This window comes from Oncorhynchus kisutch, linkage group LG6 (assembly GCF_002021735.2).
Source record: "Oncorhynchus kisutch isolate 150728-3 linkage group LG6, Okis_V2, whole genome shotgun sequence".
Taxonomy (NCBI): domain Eukaryota; kingdom Metazoa; phylum Chordata; class Actinopteri; order Salmoniformes; family Salmonidae; genus Oncorhynchus; species Oncorhynchus kisutch.
In genome coordinates this window covers 37,791,962-37,814,208 of record NC_034179.2, presented here as the reverse complement: position 1 = coordinate 37,814,208, position 22,247 = coordinate 37,791,962, and the positions used below count along the sequence as shown (strand labels likewise).

At 47.4% G+C, this 22,247-nt stretch overlaps 1 protein-coding gene across 4 annotated transcripts in view; it reads right to left on the bottom strand.

The window, feature by feature from the left end:
* Positions 1-22,247, bottom strand: part of LOC109892789 (homeobox protein cut-like 1) — a 263,867-nt gene that overhangs the window by 69,355 nt on the left and 172,265 nt on the right. For all 4 annotated transcript variants that reach the window (XM_031826693.1, XM_031826696.1, XM_031826695.1 and 1 more), the window contains exon 8: positions 21,145-21,211. In XM_031826693.1, the coding sequence (XP_031682553.1) occupies positions 21,145-21,211 (67 nt within the window). The remainder of the gene's footprint in view (positions 1-21,144; positions 21,212-22,247) is intronic.

Here is a 22,247-nt window from a genome sequence, read left to right as displayed (position 1 = left end):
GCTCCACGGACAGCACATTTCCCTCCTAGCTCCACGGACAGCACATTTTCCTCCTAGCTCCACGGACAGCACATTTTCCTCCTAGCTCCACGGACAGCACATTTTCCTCCTAGCTCCACGGACAGCACATTTTCCCCTCAGCTCCACGGACAGCACATTTTCCTCCTAGCTCCACGGACAGCACATTTTCCTCCTAGCTCCACGGACAGCACATTTTCCCCTCAGCTCCACGGACAGCACATTTTCCCCTCAGCTCCACGGACAGCATATTTTCCCCCTAGCTCCACAGACAGCACATTTTCCCCTCAGCTCCACGGACAGCACATTTCCCTCCTAGCTCCACGGACAGCACATTTTCCTCCTAGCTCCACGGACAGCACATTTTCCTCCTAGCTCCACGGACAGCACATTTTCCCCCTAGCTCCACGGACAGCACATTTTCCCCCTAGCTCCACGGACAGCACATTTTCCTCCTAGCTCCACGGACAGCATATTTTCCTCCTAGCTCCACGGACAGCACATTTTCCCCTCAGGTCCACGGACCGCACATTTTCCTCCTAGCTCCACGGACAGCACATTTTCCTCCTAGCTCCACGGACAGCACATTTTCCCTTCAGCTCCACGGACCGCACATTTTCCTCCTAGCTCCACGGACAGCACATTTTCCTCCTAGCTCCACGGACAGCACATTTTCCCCCCTAGTTCCACGGACAGCACAGTTTCCTCCTAGCTCCACGGACAGCATATTTTCCCTCTAGCTCCACAGACAGCACATTTTCCCCCTAGCTCCACGGACAGCACATTTTCCCCCTAGCTCCACGGACAGCACATTTTCCTCCTAGCTCCACGGACAGCACATTTTCCTCCTAGCTCCACGGACAGCACATTTCCCCCCTAGCTCCACAGACAGCACATTTTCCCCCTAGCTCCACGGACAGCACATTTTCCTCCTAGCTCCACGGACAGCACATTTTCCTCCTAGCTCCACGGACAGCACATTTTCCCCCTAGCTCCACGGACAGCACATTTTCCCCCTAGCTCCACGGACAGCACATTTTCCTCCTAGCTCCACGGACAGCACATTTTCCCCCTAGTTCCACGGACAGCACATTTTCCTCCTAGCTCCACGGACAGCACATTTTTTCTCTAGCTCCACAGACAGCACATTTTCCCCCTAGTTCCACGGACAGCACATTTTCCCTCTAGCTCCACGGACAGCACATTTTCCCCCTAGCTCCACGGACAGCACATTTTCCACCTAGCTCCACAGACAGCACATTTTCCCCCTAGCTCCACGGACAGCACATTTTCCCCCTAGCTCCACGGACAGCACATTTCCCCCCTAGCTCCACGGACAGCACATTTTCCCCCTAGTTCCACGGACAGCACATTTTCCTCCTAGCTCCATAGACAGCACATTTTCCCCCTAGTTCCACGGACAGCCCAATAATATTTGTACCATGTTTTGTGCTGTTACCATGTTGTGCTGCTACCATGTTGTGCTGCTACCATGTTGTGGTTTCATGTGTTGCTGCAGTGCTATGTTGTCATCTTAGGTCTCTCTTTATGTAGTGTCTTTCTTGTCGTGATGTGTTTCGTCCTATATTTTTATTAAATATTTTATTTTTAATCCCAGCCCCCGTCCCCGCAGGAGGCCTTTTGCCTATTGGTAAGCGTCATTGTAAATAAGAATCTGTTGTTAACTGACTTTCCCAGTTAAATAAAGGTTAAATCATATAAATAGCTAAAACACCAGGAAAGGCTAAGAACATTTTGACATGCAACTGTATGAAATGTAAGCAAAAGTCAAACATAAATAGCAAGAATAAAGTATTTTGCGGTGTGCGGACAGCATTCATTGACTCTGGGGAGATCAGGTAGATCACGTGTATCAGCTGTGTTTTGCAGGGTAAAAGTGCTTGTCTATACTGTCATGCTAGCCCACCGCTAGGAGGAGCATCCACTGTACACACACACACACACACACACACACACACACACACACACACACACACACACACACACACACACACACACACACGTGACTCACAGCAGTGCTTGTTTCTCTCTCATACACAGACAGGGCACACTTGAAAACAAAAGCAAGCTAGCTCCTCTAGGTGAGCAGGTGTGAGCGTGTGAGTCAGGAGAGTGTGTGTGTGTGTGTGTGTGTGTGTGTGTGTGTGTGTGTGTGTGTGTGTGTGTGTGTGTGGAGAAGGGATAAGTCAGACAGTCTACGCCTGATCCGGGGCCTGTGTCTGCGCCTGGGCGGGCGGGCTGTGGTGCTCATCCGAGCGGTAAATATGGAAGGCTCGGGGGAGACTGACCCAGCAGCCGTCACGATGATAGTGTGTGTGTGTGTGTGTGTGTGTGTGTGTGTGTGTGTGTGTGTGTGTGTGTGTGTGTGTGTGTGTGTGTGTGTGTGTGTGCGTATATGTATGTATGTATGTATGTATGTATGTATGTATGTATGTATGTATGTATGTATGTATGTATGTATGTGTCTGTGTTGTAAAGCAGTGCATTAAAATTTCAGATCGCGGCACGCCAACACTGAGGCTGAGGCCTGGGCTTCTTTCTGCATCAATGGAGAGCCCCGGGCGTGAGAGGGAGGAGAGCAAGGGATGGGGTTGGAGGGAAGGGGGGACGATAGACACCTTGAGGGCCTGGGCCAAAACAGTGACATTCCTCCACAGACAAGAAAGGGATGAGGAAGGGGGGAGGGGGAGGGGGAGAGAAGAGGAGGGAGAAAAAGGAGGAGGAGAGGTCTGGGAGGGGGTCGTACCCGAACGGCATAGCGAATTGATGCGTTCCATTATCACGCTTGAGCAGTTCTCTCTCCTTCTCAAACACTCCTACTGTACACTTGAACCCCTACCTTCTTATACTACAGAACAGAGGGAGAGAGAAAGAGAGAATGTGGATGTGTGAAAGAGGGAGAGAAATAAAGAAATATAGCGAGGTGGGATAAAGAGTGAGAGTGAGAAGGAGTTTAAAAGAGAAAGAAACAGAGGTAGAGTGAAAGACCGAGAGAGGAGCAACAAAAAAAGGAGACGGAAAGAACGAGGCGGTTAAAGGAGAGGAGGAGAGTGAGAAGAACAAAAGAGCAAAAAAGAGGGAGAGAAAGAAAGCTGTTCTGTGAGGACTAAAGAACTAGAGTAGTACACTACAGCGGAATCAGCTCATCAAGGCAGAAACCCAATTGAGAAGTCAGACGTGGTCGGGTATAAATCAAAAATCAATAGCACAGACATGAAGACAGACATGAAGACAGACATGAAGACAGACATGAAGACAGACATGAAGACAGAAAAAGAGACAGACATGAAGACAGACATGAAGACAGACATGAAGACAGACATGAAGACAGACAGTCACAGCTGCTCTGAGGACATCAAACAGGGGTGGATGTTACTATTGATAGGTATGAGAGCTGGTGTGACCTTTACCCTCCAGTGTTACAACACAGAGACAACACATTAACAGTCACAATGCAACAAGCTATTTATGTACCAAAAGGTGTCAAAGCAAATCAAAGACTAGATAAAAAAACAGGATCACTTCATCTAATGCATCTAGGCCTATGCAAACAAGAACAATGCATTAACATAGACATCATATGGCCCTTAATGTCAAATATCTCTACAAGCTGCAGATGGACAGAGTATGAGGCGTTGGTTGAATACAGAGTTCTGTGGGTTGTGGGATTGAGGAGGCCCCAGATCAAAGCACTGTGACTGGGGCCTCTGAGGACTCCCGTTCGTCTCCGCCTTTCTTTTCTGCTCATTACCACACGACACACACACACACTTGTGTTTATTTAACATACGGCTAGCCCCCGTTGAGACAAGTCGACAAGAACCCTCTGCTCTCTCATCTACAGCTCAACCTTCCCCCCCATATAACCACTACACACACACACACACACACACACACACACACACACACACACACACACACACACACACACACTCAACACACAGTATCGACTGAAGAGAGGTGGAAGTGACGGCCACAGGTAGACACACAGAGGGGCCAGGTGGAAGGAAAGGTGTCTAGTAAGAGTGTTTGTGTGAATTTGTGTGTGCGGTGTGCGCATGTGTGTGTGAATGAAGCTGCATGGATTCACTGCATGGATTACAAATCCTATAGAAGTAAGATGGACACTAGGAGTAGCGCAATCCACATAAAACATAGAAACTGTGTGTGTGTGATTGTGTGTGTGTGCACGAAAGTATGGGTCTGGCTCCCAGCTGTGACCATTACTGCACCTGACCCCAAAGGGGGAAGAAGAGAGAGAGATGGCGAAAGAGGGGAAGGGAGAGAGGAAGGGGGTAGTTGGTAGGTAAACAAGCAGCCCAGAGGTGAGTAGTGGGTACCTGCAGCCTAAGTGCTCTGGGCAGGGATTTTAGGCTTGCTATCTCGAGCATGTTAACAGGCGTACCACCACTCCTATTGTTTTCCACCCAGGAATGCTAACGCTAAGCTTCAGTTGAGAAACCTTTCTCTATTCTTTCTCCAACTTCACCTAGGTCCCAGATATCATACAAAGCCTCATGGTGTGACGGTGTGCCGTCTTGTCGAAGATGAAGAGAGGACACTCAAAAAGAGGAGTACAGTGCATTTATTGAGAGAGAAAATAAATACTGTAGAAGTTATGTGAGGAATGGAAATGAGGAGGATGATGGCCCTGCCAGAGAGGAAGTGAGGGAGGAGGAGGATGGCCCTGCCAGAGAGGAAGTGAGGGAGGAGGAGGAGGATGGCCCTGCCAGGGAGGAAGTGAGAGAGGAGGAGGATGGCCCTGCCAGAGAGGAGGAGGAGGATGGCCCTGCCAGAGAGGAGGAGTAGGAGGATGGCCCTGCCAGAGAGGAGGAGGAGGAGGATGGCCCTGCCAGAGAGGAAGTGAGGGAGGAGGATGGCCCTGCCAGAGAGGAAGTGAGGGAGGAGGATGATGGCCCTGCCAGAGAGGAAGTTAGAGAGGAGGAGGAGGATGGCCCTGCCAGAGAGGAAGTGAGGGAGGAGGAGGATGGCCCTGCCAGGGAGGAAGTGAGGGAGGAGGATGGCCCTGCCAGAGAGGAGGAGGAGGAGGATGGCCCTGCCAGAGAGGAAGTGAGGGAGGAGGAGGAGTATGGCCCTGCCATAGAGGTAGTGAGGGAGAAGGAGGAGGATGGCCCTGCCAGAGAGGTAGTGAGGGAGAAGGAGGAGGATGGCCCTGCCATAGAGGAAGTGAGGGAGGAGGAGGAGGATGGCCCTGCCAGAGAGGAAGTGAGGTAGGAGGAGGAGGATGGCCCTGTCATAGAGGAGGTGAGGGAGGAGGAGGATGGCCCTGCCAGAGAGGTAGTGAGGGAGAAGGAGGAGGATGGCCCTGCCAGAGAGGTAGTGAGGGAGAAGGAGGAGGATGGCCCTGCCAGAGAGGTAGTGAGGGAGAAGGAGGAGTATGGCCCTGCCAGAGAGGAAGTGAGGGAGGAGGATGATGGCCCTGCCATAGAGGAAGTGAGGTAGGAGGAGGAGGATGGCCCTGCCATAGAGGAAGTGAGGGAGGAGGAGGATGGCCCTGCCAGAGAGGTAGTGAGGGAGAAGGAGGAGGATGGCCCTGCCAGAGAGGTAGTGAGGGAGGAGGATGATGGCCCTGCCAGAGAGGAAGTGAGGGAGGAGGATGGCCCTGCCAGAGAGGAAGTGAGGGAGGAGGAGGAGGATGGCCCTGCAATAGAGGAAGTGAGGGAGGAGGGGGAGGATGGCCCTGCCATAGAGGAAGTGAGGGAGGAGGAGAATGGCCCTGCCAGAGAGGTAGTGAGGGAGAAGGAGGAGGATGGCCCTGCCAGAGAGGTAGTGAGGGAGAAGGAGGAGGATGGCCCTGCCAGAGAGGTAGTGAGGGAGAAGGAGGAGGATGGCCCTGCCAGAGAGGTAGTGAGGGAGAAGGAGGAGGATGGCCCTGCCAGAGAGGTAGTGAGGGAGAAGGAGGAGGATGGCCCTGCCAGAGAGGTAGTGAGGGAGGAGGAGGAGGATGGCCCTGCCAGAGAGGTAGTGAGGGAGAAGGAGGAGGATGGCCCTGCCATAGAGGAAGTGAGGGAGGAGGAGGAGGATGGCCCTGCCAGAGAGGAAGTGAGGTAGGAGGAGGAGGATGGCCCTGCCAAAGAGGTAGTGAGGGAGGAGGAGGAGGATGGCCCTGCCAGAGAGGAAGTGAGGTAGGAGGAGGAGGATGGCCCTGCCAAAGAGGTAGTGAGGGAGGAGGAGGATGGCCCTGCCAGAGAGGAAGTGAGGGAGGAGGAGGATGGCCCTGCCAAAGAGGTAGTGAGGGAGGAGGAGGATGGCCCTGCCAGAGAGGAAGTGAGGGAAGAGGAAGAGGATGGCCCTGCCAGAGAGGAGGAGGAGGATGGCCCTGCCAGAGAGGAAGTGAGGGAGGAGGATGGCCCTGCCAGAGAGGAAGTGAGGAGGAGGTGTAGGTGAAGAGAGGCATGTTGTTGGGACACCCGGTCTTCACAGAGTGCTGTCTGGTACTGTGGCGGTGGGGGACTGGTTTCCAGGGCGCACTCTCAGCTCCAATGTAATTCGCCCTCAGAGACTGAACAAGGAGCCATTGATAAGGTACAAGGCCTTCTGTCTGAGCACTGAGACAGAGTGTGTGTGTATGTGTGGACACAGGACGTGGGTGATCTTCCACGCTTCTGTAGGGAGTTTGATGGTGTGTGTATGTGGGCATTCTGTCAATGTAAAGTAAGTGTGTGTTAAAGGGAGTGAATGTATAATGAGCTTCAGTAAACTGTTGCCATCCCTGCTCCCTTTCTCCCTCCCTCTCTTTCTCTCTACGGGGCCCTCTATCCCACTTACCCTCTTCTCTGCCTCAAAGACGACAACATCTCTCAATGAACGAAAGACTGGAAAAACATTTTCTTAGCCAATTCCAAACATCTTGTGTTTTCCCAACGTGATTAGTGTTACATTCTAAATAGCTGGACACGAACCCCTGTAACAAAACCATTAGGCCTATAATGTGTGTTTAAACCAGGGGTTCTTCAACTTTTTCAGCCTGGGACCCAAATTAGAAATTCTGTGTTTTCCTGGGACCCAAGCTTTAGGAAAATATGCAACTATACGTAAATATCGGTACATTTCATTGCCCTAATGCCAAAAAAAAGAAGCAATATATAGACAAAAATAAATAACAATGAAATACCCATAAATATATTATCATGTTTATTTTTCCCCATTAAAAACACTCGTACATACCTGTCTAGGCTGGAACTGTTGCTGTTAAAATACAATAAATAATGTAATTCTGAACTGGAATGAACAGATTGATCACATCACACAGATGTATTACAGAACACACACACACAGGCCTTTTCATCGTGCAACCCGAAGTAACAGAACAGATAAATATTCTGGCCTTCTGTACATCTTACTGTACATCTTACTGTAGAAATTATAGTTGATAGAAAGTCTAGGTTGGAACTGTTGCTCTTTAACATTCCTTGTTAACAAACTATAGTTTTTGCAAGTCGGTTAGGACATCTACTTTGTGCATGACACAAGTCATTTTTCCAACAATTGTTTACAGACAGATTATTTCACATATAATTCACTATCACAATTCCAGTGGGTCAGAAGTTTACATACACTAAGTTGGTGTCACTAAATGGTGTCATGGCTTTAGAAGCTTCTGTTAGGGGAATTGACATCATTTGAGTCAATTGGAGGTGTACCTGTGGATATATTTAAGGACTACCTTCAAACTCAGTGCCTCTTTGCTTGACATCATGGGAAAATCAAAAGAAATCAGCCAAGACCTGGTCTGGTTCATCCTTGGGAGCAATTTCGCTCATCTGTACAAACAATAGTACGCAACTATAAACACCATGGGACCACACAGCCGTCATACCGCTCAGGAAGGAGACGCGTTCTGTCTCCTAGAGATTAACATACTTTGGTGTGAAAAGGGCCAATCAATCCAAGAACAGCAAAGGACCTTGTGAAGATGCTGGAGGAAACGGGTCCAAAAGTATCTATATCCACAGTAAAACGAGTCCTATATCGATATAACCTGAAAGGCCGCTCAGCAAGGAAGTTGCCACTGCTCCAAAACCGCCATAAAAAAGCCAGACCACGGTTTGCAGCTGCACATGGGGACAAATATTGTACTTTTTGGAGAAATGTCCTCTGGTCTGATGAAACAAAAATAGAACTGTTTGGCCATAATGAACATCGTTATGCTTGGAGGAAAAAGGGTTAGGCTTGTAAGCCAAAGATCACCATCCCAACCGTGAAGCATGGGGGTGGCAGCATCATGTTGTGAGGGTGCCTTGCTGCAGGAGGGACTGGTGCACTTCACAAGAGAGCTGATGGTTATCTTCTGTGTTAGTTGCTGCTCAGAGAGAGCTGATGGTTATCTTCTGTGTTAGTTGCTGCTCAGAGAGAGCTGATGGTTATCTTCTGTGTTAGTTGCTGCTCAGAGAGAGCTGATGGTTATGTTCTGTGTTGTTGCTGAGAGAGAGCTGATGGTTATGTTCTGTGTTAGTTGCTGCTCAGAGAGAGCTGATGGTTATCTTCTGTGTTAGTTGCTGCTCAGAGAGAGCTGATGGTTATGTTCTGTGTTGTTGCTGAGAGAGAGCTGATGGTTATGTTCTGTGTTGTTGCTGAGAGAGAGCTGATGGTTATGTTCTGTGTTGTTGCTGAGAGAGAGCTGATGGTTATGTTCTGTGTTGTTGCTGAGAGAGAGCTGATGGTTATGTTCTGTGTTAGTTGCTGCTCAGAGAGAGCTGATGGTTATGTTTTGTGTTAGTTGCTGCTCAGAGAGAGCTGATGGTTATGTTCTGTGTTAGTTGCTGCTCAGAGAGAGCTGATGGTTATGTTCTGTGTTAGTTGCTGCTCAGAGAGAGCTGATGGTTATGTTCTATGTTAGTTGCTGCTCAGAGAGAGCTGATTCTCATTTTTTTTGTGAAGTATTTTGTAGCCGGTCCTGCGGAGGTATGTTTATGTCCAAAGGACTGTTTTGATTATTGAAATTGTTTGTATTATTCTGTTTTTGTTCGCAGGGGCGAAGGGGAAGGCACCTAGGGAGTGCTTAGGCAAGAGGCCTGCGGACATGCATAACCCGTAGTATTTACTGTCTATGGACACTGGCTAAGACCTGGGTGGACCACCCCCTGTATTTTGGTTAGTGCACCAGGTGGTGCTAAAAGATGAGGTAAGTAGTGGGCAGGTAAGGTAGGAAAGGGGGGCTCTTTAACTTGAACTTTCTTTGCTTTGGTTCCGTCCAGCCCCTTTCCCCCAAATTTACCGTGTGAAGGAATAAATCAATTCTTACCCACACCTACAGTCCCATACCTCTTCACTCCACGGGGAGTTGAGTTGTAGCAGGGTGTTGCGTTCCCTCTCCCTAGAGGCATACAGAACTGAAAAAGTGTGTGCGAGCAAGGAGGCCTACAAACCTGACTCAGTTATACCAGCTCTGTCAGGAGGAATGAGCCAAAACGTACCCAACTTGTTGTGGGAAGCTTGTGGAAGTCTACCTGAAACGTTTGACCCAAGTTAAACAATTTAAAGGCAATGCTACCAAATACTAATTGAGTGTATGTAAACTTCTGACCCACTGGGAATGTGATGAAAGAAATAAAAATCAGAAAAATCATTCTCTCTACTATTATTCAGACATTTCACATTCTTAAAATAAAGTGGTGATCCTAACTGACCTAAGACAGGGAATATTTACTAGGAGTAAATGTCAGGAATTGGGAAAAACTGAGTGTAAATGTATTTGGCTCAGGTGTATGTAAACTTCCGACTTACACACAGTCCTAATGAGAGGTGTGAGGCTGAAGTTTTCAACAAGCATGTCTATTCTGGGCTCAGTTTTTGACAGTGCAACACTGAGGTCATGCTCAGCATTGACACTGTTTCTGCACTTGAGAACCCTGACTTGCATAGGAATGTGGTGCCAAACTGTCTCAGAACATCTACTGCTTTCTGCTGCAGATGAGCAACCCAGAACTGTGTGAGTGTTTGTCTCAAAAAGCATCTTGCTTCAATCCGTTTCTTCCAGTTCAGAACAAAAAATATTAATTGTAACAGTTCCAACCAAGACTTGTTTTCAATCATTTGTACAGTAAAATGTACAGTAGGCCTGACAATTTTTCATCTTCATCTGTACTGTTTCTCAGTAGCTAGTTAGCTTGCTCTGTGTAACGTTACAAGGCCAGGGGATTGTTTGAAAGAGAAACTCACATCTACTACTATGAGATAGTACTCCCTTATTTCTGCTTACATCTGTTATAAAATGACAACAATGCCTTGCTAGTTGACTTACTTTTCCACTTTCGAGGCACTGTTTCCTGAAGCATTCTGTCCTGTTCTGAAAGAACTCCCTGGGTTTACCGTCATGTTGTGCCTGGATGTTAGGTCAGTACGTGTCGTTTTATTAATTTGTTAGTTTTGAGAGACTCATTACTAAGCACTTCCCCACACAAAAAACATTGTGGGCACTCCTCGTTATATCTCAGTTTGTATGAAAGAGACAAAATGTCATCATTGTATTTGCGTTTCATGCTCAGTCAGAACTAGTGGCTAGCATGAGTCAATTTCATGACCGCGGTGAAGAGTGGGAATAACGTGATGGGTCATTCACACATATCAAAAGAGCCAAATCTATTTATAAAAATAAGTTAGAAATAGAATGAACTAATTCAAAGAAGGAAAAAAAAGGAAATAATATAGGCCTAAATGCTCAAACTCAGACTAACAGCCTCACCTGTTGTTCCTGTCAGACACAGTGTCAACCAATGAACCAAAGATGCGTGAGGGAGGGCCGAGCCAACGCACTCAGTCACACACTTAGCAGCCAAGGAGAGAGAGGAAGGACAGCTTGAAAACAACAGCTGGACAATGAGTCGGAGGCACAGTAGCATTTGGATAATGTAGACAATGTTTGAGCACAGTGTAGAATTTTCCAAAACAAAATCTCAAATAAAGCCGGTTCTATGCACAACGTACAGCGGCATATGCAAACTGTGCACCCAACTGTGAAGCTAGTAGCTGTAGCAGAGCTTCGAGAAACTAGCGGGCCGGCTAGTTATAGTGGTGGAGCCAGCACCTCCACACGTGGCGATGTATCTTCTCAGTCAAGTTTGCCTATTCCACGACCAACAGCATCGCAGTCTTCTATGGACCAGTTTATGCCAAAGTCTATATCTGAAGCAAAACAAGACCAAATTGATATTGCATCGGATAAAATGATTTCCAGCCATTTTTGATCGTGGAGGACAGAGGTTTTAGAAATTATAGCACTGGTCTAAATCCAATGTACACAATTCCTAGCAGGAAAAACCTTTAAAAATCACTTATTTCACAACTGTATGAGAGCACACAGGCTTCAGTGCGGGAAAGAGTCCAAGAAGCTACTGCAGTTTGCCTTACCACTGACTGCTGGACATCAAGGGTAACCACTTCTTACATGTCGGTTACATGTCACTTCATTGAAGATTTTTTGATGTCTAGCTGTCTTCTGGACTGCTTTGAGTTCAGCGACAGAAACACCTCAGAGAACTTGGGAGAGGAACTGTTGAGAGTGGCCAGAGAATGGCAAGTAGATGGAAACGTGGTCTGTTGTGTTAGCGACAATGCAGCTAACATAACCAAAGCCATGAACATTTTAAAATGGACCATCATCCATGTCTTGCCCACACAATCAACCTGATTGTAAGAGATGCTCTGAAGGTGATGAAGCCCACTGTGGACAAAGTGAAAGCAGCTGTGTTATACACAGGAACATAGTAGGTGCTGAAAAACTAAAGTCTACACAACGCCAGATGGGGATGCCTGAGCTGAGGCCTAAACATGACTGCACTACAAGGTGGAATTCAACATTGTATATGTTGAAACGGTTTCTTGAGTTAAAGGATGCCACCATCTCTATCCTGGCCATTGTCAATGCGCATGTTGATGCTCTGACCCAAGAGGAATGGGAGGTGGTGGAGGAGGTGTGCAGAGTCCTGGAACCCTTTGAGCAGGTCACTGTGGAGATCAGTGGAGAGGTACAGTAAGCAGTTATTACATCATTATTTAATCCAGTATTATATATGTATATGAGCAGTAGATGAGAATGTAGTATCAGTAGACAAAACATGAACTAATAAGTTACTGTTCTCTTTTCAGCTGTGACAGCCTCAAAAATGATACCCCTGTGTAAGGGTCTGCAGCGAATCACAGCCAGCCGCCAGAGCGAAGCAAATGTAACACAGGACATGTGACAGAGTGGATGGACACCCTAAGTTCATCAATGGACAGAAAGTTCCACAGAATGGAATAAAGTCAAGTGCTATCAGAAACCGCTGCAGTTGACCCCAGGTTTAAGAAGTTAGCCTTCAGTGATGCCAGAACGATTGATGAGGCTCTTCAAAGAATAACACCAGCAGCAGGGAGGGACAGCCCCAGCAGCAGGGAGGGACAGCCCCAGCAGCAGGGAGGGACAGCCCCAGCAGTCAGCTGGCTCAGGCACCAGAGCAACAGGAAGAAGAGGGATCAGATGGAGCAGAAGCACCAGCAGTAGTGCTACAAATGTCTACTGTTTGACGAGAGAGCAGCTGGGGATGCAGTACGAAGGAATCCCTCAGCAGATGCCATAATGGAGGTACGATCCTATTTGGAGGAGCCTCAGCAGATCCTCAGCTGGTGGAAGAACAAGGCCTCTGTCTACCCACGGCTTACTAAAGTGATGACAGGGAGACTCTGCATAGTGGCCACTTCCGTTCCCTCAGAGGGTCTTCTCAAACGGGACAAATAATTACTCCGAGAAGAAACCGCATCAGCTCTTTGAAAGTGAGGCAGCTTACATTTCTGAATGACCAAACTCTCTCAAATGCAAATATGGTCAGCATTGCTGTGTGCTGCTAGTTATAACATGGCAGTAAAGAAGAGAGAGAAAAGAGGGACCAGTTTAATGTTTTAAGTGGGATGCTGCAGTTTTGCAAATTGTTATTTATTTTTCTTTGATATGGTGCAATATTCTATTCTGCTGTTCAGATTGTATTTGTTTTGAATTGTTAAGACTTATATGCACTTTGATTATATACATAAAAAAGTTATACTTTAAACGCAAATGTTTAATAGCATTCTTTTTCATAACAAACCAATGCATTTTTAAATACATTGTGGTTAAGGTAGAGTACGATTTCATTAAATAATTTAATTAGAATTAACACCAATCATAGTCAAACTATCACAAAATGTTTGACTTTTTAAAGAGCCGTAATGCCCATCACTAATAACAAGTCAGTGGCTTGAACGACAGTGCTGCAGCGTCTGGGTCACGGAGTGATCTTCAAGAAAAATAACCGGTAAACAGCGAAGCATACGGGCATCTCCCACTTCCTCTCCCACTACCTCTCCCACTTCCTCTCCCTCTCCCACTACCTCTCCCACTTCCTCTCCCTCTCCCACTTCCTCCCCCTCTACCACTCCTCTACCACTCCCTCTCCCTCTACCACTACCTCTCCCTCTACCTCTCCCTCTCCCACTACCTCTCCCCCTTCCTCTCCCTCTCCCACTTCCTCTCCCTCTCCCACTTCCTCTCCCTCTCCCACTTCCTCTCCCTCTCCCACTACCACTCCCACTTCCTCTCCCACTACCTCTCCCTCTCCCACTACCTCTCCCACTTCCTCTCCCTCTCCCACTACCTCTCCCTCTCCCACTCCCTCTCCCTCTCCCTCTACCACTACCTCTCCCACTTCCTCTCCCACTACCTCTCCCACTACCTCTCCCTCTCCCACTACCTCTCCCTCTCCCACTACCTCTTCCACTTCCTCTCCCACTTCCTCTCCCACTACCTCTCCCTCTCCCACTTCCTCCCCCTCTACCACTCCCTCTACCACTCCCTCTCCCTCTCCCACTACCTCTCCCACTACATCTCCCACTACATCTCCCTCTACCACTACCTCTCCCACTACCTCTCCCTCTACCACTACCTCTACCACTACCTCTCCCACTTCCTCTCCCACTACCTCTCCCTCTCCCACTACCTCTCCCACTTCCTCTCCCACTTCCTCTCCCTCTCCCACTACCTCTCCCTCTCCCACTTCCTCCCCCTCTACCACTCCCTCTACCACTCCCACTACCACTACCTCTCCCTCTACCACTACCTCTACCTCTCCCACTTCCTCTCCCATTACCTCTCCCACTACCTCTCCCTCTTCTTCCCCCTCTACCACTCCCTCTCCCACTCCCTCTCCCACTACCTCTCCCACTACCTCTCCCACTACCTCTCCCACTACCTCTCCCACTACCTCTCCCACTACCTCTCCCACTACCTCTCCCACTCGCGCAGCTGCCAAACTAAGCAGAGACCGCTCTGAACCATGAGCGCAGCTGCCAAACTAAGCAGAGACTGCTCTGAACCATGAGCGCAGCTGCCAAACTAAGCAGAGACCGCTCTGAACCATGAGCGCAGCTGCCAAACTAAGCAGAGACCGCTCTGAACCATGAGCACAGCTGCCAAACTAAGCAGAGACTGCTCTGAACCATGAGCGCAGCTGCCAAACTAAGCAGAGACCGCTCTGAACCATGAGCGCAGCTGCAAAACTAAGCAGAGACTGCTCTGAACCATGAGCGCAGCTGCCAAACTAAGCAGAGATTGCTCTGAACCATGAGCGCAGCTGCCAAACTAAGCAGAGACCGCTCTGAACCATGAGCGCAGCTGCCAAACTAAGCAGAGACCGCTCTGAACAATGAGCGCAGCTGCCAAACTAAGCAGAGACCGCTCTGAACCATGAGCGCAGCTGCCAAACTAAGCAGAGACCGCTCTGAACCATGAGCGCAGCTGCCAAACTAAGCAGAGACCGCTCTGAACCATGAGCGCAGCTGCCAAACTAAGCAGAGACCGCTCTGAACCATGAGCGCAGCTGCCAAACTAAGCAGAGACCGCTCTGAACCATGAGCGCAGCTGCCAAACTAAGCAGAGACCGCTCTGAACCATGAGCGCAGCTGCCAAACTAAGCAGAGACTGCTCTGAACCATGAGCGCAGCTGCCAAACTAAGCAGAGACCGCTCTGAACCATGAGCGCAGCTGACAAACTAAGCAGAGACCGCTCTGAACCATGAGCGCAGCTGCCAAACTAAGCAGAGACCGCTCTGAACCATGAGCGCAGCTGCCAAACTAAGCAGAGACCGCTCTGAACCATGAGCGCAGTTGCACTTGGCCAAATCAATTCCAGTAATTCATGAAATAATTGTACATTTACGTCGCGACCCACTTTGGGTTTAAACCCTAAATTTAGAAACATGTGGACAATATTTGTACATTTGTTGACCCTAGATCCATCTGGGAAATAATAATATTTTAGATCCAGGTTAGTGAAGACTAATCAACCTGGATAGATACAAAAAGAAGAAGAAATGATCCTGGCAGTTTCAGAGTCAGTCGGTCTGTGTGTGTGTGTGTGTGTGTGTGTGACTTCATCAGAGGTGACAGATAAGCGCTACCTAAATGGTCTATTTCAGAGGATAGAATTCCTCCCTTTGTCAATCACATCCTGTTCGTCAAATGACATCACTGCACTCACAAAATGAAGCCTTGTGTTTCAAGAAACGAGCCGAAAGCCCTCTAGACCTCTAAGCCACAGAATTGAATTAAGTAATTTGAGAAGACAGAGTTACATACAACTCTGTTATGAGTAAGTTATATATTAGCACATAATGCTCCTGAACTTCACCACAATAATACGTCACCGTTGGCAGGAAAAACAACAACTATGATGGTCAAATGACCAGTAGCAAAACGTTTTCCCTGCTCTGATAAGAAACACAAAACAGACTCAATGAAGCAGTATCCTTTTCCCTCAGGTGAGAGGAATAGAGTTCAGTCATGTCTTTGTAAAGAGGGGCAGGTTGTCTGTGTGAGGTGAGAGTCAGTCTCCTGGAAGCCCTGAGCAGGAGAATCCACTCTCGCCTCACCTGGGAGAGAGCAGTGCTTTTCTCTGACCACCAACTGCACTCTACCAGGAGTAGAGAGAGACAGCAAACCACTAGACACCAAGGTCCAGTTGCCCCCAAATTGATGCATTCGCTTCTGGGGGCTCGTCCGGGATGAGGAACTATAGAAGACTAAACTCCCAGATTATAGACTACGAGACTACACACCTCCTTGTGCAAACCATAGTTAACATAACCAGACGACAGGTCAGCATAAGACTACCCAGAATACTCTCTAGATTCTAGACCACATGAGACGTCACTGTGGCAGACACTGTCAGTGTCTAGATAAACTGCCTACGTCTGCCAGGCACTTCCACACTGTGACCACCTGCCCAGAGCAGAAGAGCTGTCACAGACCACCACTAAGCACAGACTCCAGACCTGTAGCTATAGCCCCAACAGTGCTGGCCTGTCACAGAGGGCAACTCTAAACACAGACTCCAAACCTGTAGACCGAGAGAATTGAGTGGTGGGTAGAAACTGCAGTGCAGTCAGGGCCACTGCAGTCAGCAGGGCCACTCTAGGACAAGAATACAGTGGCCCAGATTGAGCTACATGGTGAAAGGAAAGGGGAGGACAGAGAGAGCTAGCTGCAGCTGAGAGAGAAGATACAGTCCTCTCTCGGTGTGTGTGTGTGTGTGTGTGTGTGTGTGTGTGTGTGTGTGTGTGTGTGTGTGTGTGTGTGTGTGTGTGTGTGTGTGTGTGAGAGAGAGGGAGTGAGCTGCAGCAATAACCTGTCACTCTAATGCAGAGTGTTTGAGAAGGGGAACTTGTTTTGTTCCTCTGAAACAGAGCAGCGCTGGTGTTTAGCGTCGAGAAGAGACAAGGTTCACTAGTTCTGAAAGACAATCAGAGTGACACACACACACACACACACACTTACTATGACAGCACTGTCTGCCAGACAGAAGGCACTGAACTCAAGGAGCATATTCTTAGTATGCAAAGCATGCGCAAATATACACAGTCACAGCCAAACCCATTCTCTATCTGAAGGACGTGAGCACGTACACACATACATCTCTATCCTATGTCTCTCACTGCTGACCAGAAACTGTGTACGTGTGACTTACGCTGATACCATGGGGACTTGGATCACTTCAAAAGCAACCCGGGTGTGAGTGTTTTTATCTGCGTAGATGGCCTGGCAACAGCACCTTTCATTTGGTTAGCACTGCTATAATTAAGTTGCTTCCAGGAGCCTGGCTGGGTGGGATATGGACCCTGAAATAGCTACGCGAGACCAAGAGGAGGAGTGTGGGTGTGCGGCCGGGCGCAGCAACAGGCAGCATTCCACTGTGACAGGCTGCCACACAAATTACCGCCTGCGCACTGCCTGTCCCGGGACCACAGGCAGTGCCACAGACACCGATATTACAGTCAGAGAGAGTCTGCCATGTTAGTTCGTACTGTACACTATATGGGCATAGGCACATTGCCTTAGAGACACATACAGTAGCTGTATGCATGCGCCAAGATTATTATAGTTATGCGATTTAATATTAGTTTTTATTTCTATTCAATTTTAGACTTTTATTTGAAATTCAGTTTAGTATCAGTTCGTTTATAGCATTTGATTTAATAGATTTTATTTAGCTTCAGTTTGATAAAAATATTTCTATTTCGTTTTTATATGATTTAGTTTGTCTTAGTTTTAGTGTTAGGGACAGAAAGTAGCCTGTGCGCGGGAGGCTAGGAGCCATTTAAGTTCACAATGGCACAGCCTGTGCTAACACAGGCTTAAGCCATTACATTGGTTTGGTTAGGTTTAAATTATAAATCAATCCTAATGTGACTTAGACTAATGCCAGAAATATGGTGGAAGGAAACGCTCTTGCCCAGGTTAACACCAATTCAATGTTTTTTTTTGACTTTAGTAGTAGATGTAAGAAGAATCAAGTACCTTTGCCTTTATCTGACAAAGAGAGGAAAAAAACAACAAATGAAGACATGGCACATTTGACATGATATGTTAGTTGAATGCATTCAGTTGTACAACTGACTAGCTATCACCCTTTCCCTTTATGTAATATTAAACATGCATCACTGACTAACCCCTTCAAATAGGGTTCTTAAAAACAGCTGCAACAGCAAAAACATAACCAACACAACACTTCTATTAGTTCACAGCCAGCTTGTGTGTGTGTGTTTCTTTTCAACCAAACAAGATTTTCTGGTTTATCGTCAAGGCTCTGCGTTCCAGATAGGTGGTCGTTTGGTTCCTCAAGCCTGATGACAGTTGTCCACAGAAAGAAGATAATCTCACCACACACGGTTGGGATGCAGCGGCAGAAACCACATCCAGTGCCACAGGGCACAACTTTGGATAAACAACCATCCTTGCCTGCCAGAAGTGGAGAGGTGACTCTGTACCTATCCCAGGTATTTCCGCAGCTCACACGGGACACTTAATGCGCAGTCAGTTTGACCCTCAGACACAATTTGTTGCGAGGAAGCTATTTCTGAAGTACTGTGGTCCAGATGCTTGCTCGATTCTTTGTGCTGGCATCTTCCTGGGGTCCTGCTGCTACACGGCTATACTCTCTGATTTGCTGAAGTACAAAAGACTCCATCTCTGTTAAGCAAAGTGCCAGGAGACACACTTGGGTCCAGGGTTTGGATCGAAGATAGCTGTCGGAGGATTCAGTATACATGCGAAGTCACGCAATGACTTCAGGAGGAACTGCTGACTTCAGGAGGAAATGGAGGAACTGTTTTGTAACAGTAGTTGACTGCAAGTGTGCCTCAAGGTTGAGAAGGCACGGCACCAGATCAAGACAGTGACTGGCTGTTAGTTTTAAGTTGGTCGGTGTTGATTGCGAAAGACTCTAGCAACTTCACAAGCTGCTCTAGCTTGGCCCAGTCACTGGTCAACAAGTTGGTCGTTGTGGATTGCGACCGGCTCCAGCAACTTCACAAGCTGTTCTCAGTGCTCGTCATGTTCGTTGAACATCTCATCCCAAAATCATAGGCATTAATATAGAGTTGGTCCCCCTTTGCTGTTATAACAGCCTCCATTATTCTGGGAAGGCTTTCTACTAGATGTTGGAACGTTGCAGCGGGGAATTGCTTCCATTCAGCCACAAGAGCATTAATTAGGTCGGGCGATTAAGCCTGGCTCGCATTTGGCATTCCAATTCATCCCAAAGTTGTTTGATGGGGTTGAGGTCAGGGCTCTGTGCAGGCCAGTCAAGTTCTTCCACACCGATCTCAACAAACCAATTCTGTATGAACCTCGCTTTGTGCACAGGGGCATTGTCATACTGAAACAGGAAAGTGCCTTCCCAAAACTGTTGCCACAAAGTTGGAAGCACATAATCGTCTAGAATGGCAATTTATGCTGGAGCGTTAAGATTTCCCCTCACTGGAACTAAGGGGCCTAGCCAAACCATGAAAAACAGCCCCAGACCATTATTCCTCCTCAACCAAATTTTATAGTTAGCACTATGCATTGCAGCAGGTAGCGTTCTCCTGGCATCCGCCAAACCCAGGTTTGTCCGTGGGCCTGCCAGATGGTGTGATTTATCACTCCAGAGAAGGCGTTTCCACTGCTCCAGAATCCAATGTGGGCGAGCTTTAAACCACTCCAGCCGATGCTTGGCATTGCGCATGGTGATGTTAGGCTTGTGTGCAGCTGCTCGGCCATGGAAACCCATTTCATGAAGCTCCCGACGAACTACCTCTGAAGTTGCATCCAGAGGTAGTTTGGAACTCGGTAGTGAGTGTTGCAACCGAGGACAGACAATTTTTTACGAGCTATGCACTTCAGCACTCGGTGTTCCCATTGTGAGCTTGTGTGGCCAACCACTTTGTGGCTGAGACGTTGTTGCTCCTAGACTTTCCACAATAACAGCACTTACAGTTGACTAGGGTAGCTCTAGTAGGGCAGAAATTGTGACAAACTGACTTGTTGGAAAGGTGGCATCCTATGCTGGGGTCACGTTGAAAGTCACTGAGCTCTTACAGTACAGACCATTCTATGCCTATGTTTGTCTATGGAGATTGCATGGCTGTGTGCTGGATTTTATAAACCTGTCAGCAATGGGTGTGGTTGAAATAGCCGAATCTACAAATGTTAAGGGGTATCCACATACATTTATTTTGCGTATCTACTGGCAGTGTTTACCCACCAGATTCGGAAGCTTGAAAATGCCATTTGATTTTTGCCCAAAGTTTAGAATACATTTTTTAAAACTAAACATAATTTATGAAGTTTTTTATTTTAATACATTTTGCCATCAAAGATAACAGTTTCAGTTTCGTTTTACAAATGTTTTTCGTTTGCATTTTAAATATTTCCAATTTGAACTTTTGTTTTAGTTTACTATGCGAGCACACACACATACACCTTGTATGTACATACAGTACATGTAACCACAGTCTATTTAGTAGACACACACACACACATACACCTTGTATGTACATACAGTACATGTAACCACAGTCTATTTAGTAGACACACACACACACACATACACCTTGTATGTACATACAGTACATGTAACCACAGTCTATTTAGTAGACACACACACACACACATACACCTTGTATGTACATACAGTACATGTAACCACAGTCTATTTAGTAGACACACACACACACACATACACCTTGTATGTACATACAGTACATGTAACCACAGTCTATTTAGTAGACACACACACACACACACTAAACCTTGTAACTAACAATTTTCTACCCATCCCAGACTACTCCACCCTCCTCCTCACTATTACAACAACAACTCTTCCCACTCATTCAGAGCTAAGAAGCCTCCATGTTGATTATGAATACTTTGATATGAATCATAGAGCCAAACAGTGATAAATCCTGGGGACTACTTTGTACTCAGCATCGTTATGGTGAGCAATTATAGACATTATATTCCATTCCTTTCAGGGTGGGCAGGGCTGGATGACTAGCAGTACACTGATCTAGGATCAGATGAGAGAACATGACTGAGTATGAAAGGGTAATGTGATGTATGATTATAGAATGAGGTGGGTTATTACAGGGGATCAGATTTTCCATAGATTCAGGTGCAATTACTGCAGATGGCAACCACAGCGGTTAAAAAAAAAATCCTAATCAAAGGCGCACAGCAACCAAGACTCTGGGGATTTCGAGAGTGTGCGCGTGTGTGTCACAAATGCAACAGCGTGAAGCAAAGGAACTGGGACCTACTTTGATGTTGACTCTTCGTCATACTTGCTCTTCAGGTCCAAAAGCTCTGCCTGAGTTGCTTCAAGTGCTGAAAAAAACAAATGAAGCATTTTGAAGGAAGACCAGCGGTGGTTGAATAGAAGAAGTACTACTGCTAGGCCCTAACATACAGACCAGCGGTGGTTGGATGGAAGAAGTACTACTGCTAGGCCCTAACATACAGACCAGCGGTGGTTGGATGGAAGAAGTACTACTGCTAGGCCCTAACATACAGACCAGCGGTGGTTGAATAGAAGAAGTACTACTGCTAGGCCCTAACATACAGACCAGCGGTGGTTGGATGGAAGAAGTACTACTGCTAGGCCCTAACATATAGACCAGCGGTGGTTGGATGGAAGAAGTACTACTGCTAGGCCCTAACATACAGACCAGCGGTGGTTGGATGGAAGAAGTACTACTGCTAGGCCCTAACATACAGACCAGCGGTGGTTGAATAGAAGAAGTACTACTGCTAGGCCCTAACATATAGACCAGCGGTGGTTGAATAGAAGAAGTACTACTGCTAGGCCCTAACATATAGACCAGCGGTGGTTGGATGGAAGAAGTACTACTGCTAGGCCCTAACATACAGACCAGCGGTGGTTGGATGGAAGAAGTACTACTGCTAGGCCCTAACATACAGACCAGCGGTGGTTGGATGGAAGTAGTACTACTACTAGGCCCTAACATACAGACCAGCGGTGGTTGGATGGAAGAAGTACTACTGCTAGGCCCTAACATACAGACCAGCGGTGGTTGGATGGAAGAAGTACTACTGCTAGGCCCTAACATACAGACCAGCGGTGGTTGGATGGAAGAAGTACTACTGCTAGGCCCTAACATACAGACCAGCGGTGGTTGAATAGAAGAAGTACTACTGCTAGGCCCTAACATACAGACCAGCGGTGGTTGGATGGAAGAAGTACTACTGCTAGGCCCTAACATGCTGCCCTCTATAGAATCCTGTAAGGACTGAGTGAGGCCTCTCTGCCTCCAGCTACATGAGGTAAGGCTTCTAGAAAAGCCACATCTTAGGTTTCACAACCTAAGACAACTCTGGTAACTTTATTTTACAGTCCTCTTAC